Source organism: Primulina huaijiensis, chromosome 16 (genome assembly GCF_012295235.1).
Source record: "Primulina huaijiensis isolate GDHJ02 chromosome 16, ASM1229523v2, whole genome shotgun sequence".
Taxonomy (NCBI): Eukaryota; Viridiplantae; Streptophyta; class Magnoliopsida; order Lamiales; family Gesneriaceae; genus Primulina; species Primulina huaijiensis.
The window spans coordinates 1652076-1656293 of record NC_133321.1 but is presented as its reverse complement, the minus strand read 5'-3'; the positions used below and the strand labels follow the sequence as shown (position 1 = coordinate 1656293).

Genomic DNA, 4218 nt, shown 5'->3' with positions numbered 1-4218 from the left:
TATATATATATATATATAAAAGAAAAGAAAAGAAAAGAAAAGATTCTACAGTATCTGTTTTTTGCATGCATGCATGTTTCTGTAATCATCCCGGCCGAAGCTTCTGTAGAGACAACTTTATACAAACCTGTTACTTAACACCGGATTAGAGAAAACAAAACAGCCAACAACGATAAAGAAAGGAAATCTGTAGTTGAATTGGTACGTCGATGCCGGATTTCAACGAGGGAGAGCCAACTATGCCGGCCTCGGCCAGCCCAGAAACCCCGACTCCACTGGTGTCCTCGCTGCGGATGGATTCACGGTCCTACGATCGCAGGTCAAAGCTTCTAAGCAAGTGCGTGCCTGTAGACGCGGAGACATGGGGTACGCCTCACACATGCCCCATAGGCTTCTGTCCAAATGACATCTCCCTCGCTCGAAAGGTCTCTCTCTCTCGCTCGCTCGCTCTAACAAATTCGTATTAAATGTGTTTCGTTTCTTGATCCTTTTCCTTCTTCTTTATTTATTTTTTGCCTAATTAGTTACACAATTGCATGTTGGGCTGTTAGGAATAAGGTCCCGTCTTAATCACCTGAAGAGATTTAAAAAAAAAAAAGCAAAAATTTGTGCGAGACGGTTTTACGGATCATATTTTGTGAGACGGATCTCTTATTCGGGTTTCCTTCTTAATCACCTGAAGATATTTAAAAAAAAGGGTTAAAAATCGACGCACATTTACACAAGATTTGGTTACAACGATGTGAGAGCTACGTCAATTACAAGCTAGAATTATTATAAGTATCACCATTTGAAATTTATCACATAAATATTTAATTAGTTATTAATATATATATATATACATAATTATTGAGTCTAGGAATAAAAGAACTAAAAATGGTGTTAAGATCTGGTATTTTGTCCATCTTTTTTAAGATATTTTATTATTTCAAATTTTCTTTTAATCATTAATTTATTTTCACAATTATGATATATATATGACCTTCAATAATATAAATAATTCAAATTTTGCGGTATGACCTATCATTACTTTTTCAATTTTGATATCACGTATATTTGAATATAAACCAAATTAATTGTAAAAAATATTATATAAGCACGCAAATGCACTACTATATATTAAATTTATTGAAATTATATATATATATATATTAAATTTTAACATATATACGAGTGTCGCTAGTCATAAAATATTAGTAATATTAAAAATTTAAATTCACATAACATATGAATAGATTATCAACAATAAAATAAAAATATTAATAAGTTTATAAATTATAAATTTATTAAAATATGGAAAAGTATACGGCCAATATCCTCCACAAAAAATTGATTTCTATTATAATAAGACAGGTATTTAAAAAAAATATTTTATGGTGAAAAATTATTTAAGAAGTTGTTTGGACAACTGTTCTATAAAATCCTTTAAATTCTCTTTTAACCCAACCCAACCCAACCCAACCCATTTTTTTTATTCAAAAAAACATCTTTCAATTGTTATTTTAAAAACTATATTTAGGGAAGTGATAACATGAAAAAATCCAGAATACGTAGTCAATGTTATTATTCACTTTTAGATGTTGATCGATAGATTTGCTTGTAATATCTTTAATTAAGTTATTTTCTATGATATTTTTGCTTGTAATATCTTTAATTAAGGTTCCAATGCATTTAATTTAAAATTAATTTGACTGATCAATCCACCAAATTCTAATCACAAATCTATACCACTGGTTAAGGAACTAATAGTGTGCTTGAATCAAAGAATTTCAAGTTCCTTGAGTTGGTTGGATTAACAAAATTCAAGTCTATACCAAATCCACTTCATGTAAAATTATGCAATTTCAATAATAATTGTTGTGGATTTCAAATACACTCGAAATATGTATAATTTAAAATTCGTCTCTTTAATCAAATACATCAATCCAAGTACGTGCAACATAAGAATATTTAAATAATAGAAAAAGAAAATATAATTTCGGCGACCGTCCACGCATATATGATATACTTATAAGTTGTAACCCCAAAAAATATCGATGACAAAAATTTCAAGTGTTAGATATATGTAAGGTTTTGTAAATAAAATGGATCGATTGGATTAATTTTTCAATAAAGTTGATATGCAAAATGATTGATACAAGAGAATGCTTGAGATATTTAGTTGGTTTGATTATGAAGTCTCGCAAACACCAAAATAAAACGAAAGCTAAGGGGGTTTCAATACTCGATGGTTACTCGATGTTTGTTTTTATTTTTAGTATTTAATGTACATATCATAGCCAGTTGATTATATATATTCTATAAACACAAAAACTCTTGTGAGACGGTCTTACGGATCAATTTGTGGATCGAATATCTTATTTGAGTCATCCATGAAAAAGTATTACTTTTTATGCTAAGTGTATTACTTTTTACTGTGAATATCGGTAGAGTTGACCCGTCTCACAGATAAATATTCGTGAGACCGTCTCACAAGAGACCTACTATTCCAAAAAAAGTTTTACGAAGTTTAGCAACATGAATCAATTAATACGTGCTTGTCCCATTTTTATATGGATTTTCTGTATCATGTGAATCCTTTATTCTAAAATTTTATGTAATCTGTTCGAGCTTTGAGTCTTCCTTCATAAGCTTAACTTTGTCTCTTTCAGTCGGGTTGTGAGCTAGAGTTTCTCAATTATTTTTCATATGTTTCTTCGCATCGATGCTAGTAGATCAATATAGAGAATCCATGATCGAGTTTTTCTAACACAATAGTTTATAATAATTAAATGAAACGTCTTTTACCTATTTTTCTTTAAAATATATATACAAGAATTTTTTTTATATATACTTTAAAGTTCGATACTCACACATAAAATAAATCATATTTAAGAATCCGAAATGTATAAAATCCTATAAACCGTCAACTGTAAAATCATACATCAACTGAAAGAAAAATTCAACCTCTAATCTTCAAATCAAAGCATAAAATCTTTATAGAATTAATAAATACTCAAACTTTATTCAAAAACTTTAAACTTAATGCAGAAATGCTAGTGTCCCTCGAAAGTGTACTGTCATGCCTGATCCACTCAAGCGTCAGCGCCTCCTTCAATATCATCATCACCTTCAACCATTTAAACCTAGTGAGTCTAATGACTGAGCACGTCCAAACCGTAAATAACAAATAATATGTATACAGACACATGCATTTAAAAATCATATTTTTATTTAAAATAAGTTAGCATAAAACTTGTAAGAGTAAATAAATCATAAAAGCTTTCATCATTGTATATCATTTTGGGTGAAATTTGATCCTTGAATGTGATTATGCTTTATCCTTCAGCCTCGGTTCGATTGATCGATCTATAAACACCAAGTACCTGGGGGCGTGACATCAGCAAATCTTGTCACTGAGGCGTGGACAAACATGAAAATCTGATATTGGACTCCCTCTATGGCCTTTTTCCTTAAACGGGCTCTCTGTAGGGCTTTTTCCCTCACGATATCCTCATTAAATTGGTAATTTCACCGTTCCTTCTTAAAACGGATCCCCCACATATCTTCCATGTCACAATCAATTCACATCCTTCAAAATATTTTTCTTTTCCTTTTATTTATAAAATATCATATTCTTCAACAATCGTAAAATAGCATTTTTCGATAAAATCGTTTAGCCTCAGCATAAATCATAAAAATATCGTATTTTCATTATAAACATTTTAAAATATCATTTAGCATGCATAATGATTCATCGGGAGATTATCCGTGACGTAAAATGACCATTTTACCCCTGGACCTCTAATTTCTCGTTTTTGATTTTTTCTTACTTTTCTTGACTCGCGCCTATCACGTGATGAAACCAATTGGATTTCAAATCTCGGCACAGAAAAATTCCATAAATTCTATCCAATTCTCAAGAAATCACTCAAATAATAATCAGAATTGCAGAAGCGTACCCGAATCCATGAATTTGCAGTCAATTTTCGGTTATGATCTTCAATCTTTCAGTTTTCTTCCAAAACCAAATCAGTTCTGTTAATGGGAAACAAAACAATACGTCTTTCTGCAAAATTGGGACCATAACCTCATTTTATAATTAAACAAATTTCACTATTTCTAATTTGGCCCCTCAACAAACCAGAAATATCATATATGATATCCACACAATAATATCATGACAATTAAGATATTAAGTCAATTCTTATTCTAAATTAGACCACATCAATTAATGAC

At 30.4% G+C, this 4218-nt stretch overlaps 1 protein-coding gene across 1 annotated transcript in view; it reads left to right on the top strand.

The window, feature by feature from the left end:
* LOC140961805 (probable aquaporin NIP5-1) overlaps window positions 1–4218 on the top strand; it is an 18243-nt gene continuing 14025 nt past the window's right edge. The window contains exon 1 of the mRNA XM_073420510.1: window positions 1–425. Within this exon, the coding sequence (XP_073276611.1) occupies window positions 210–425 (216 nt within the window). The 5' untranslated portion in view covers window positions 1–209. The remainder of the gene's footprint in view (window positions 426–4218) is intronic.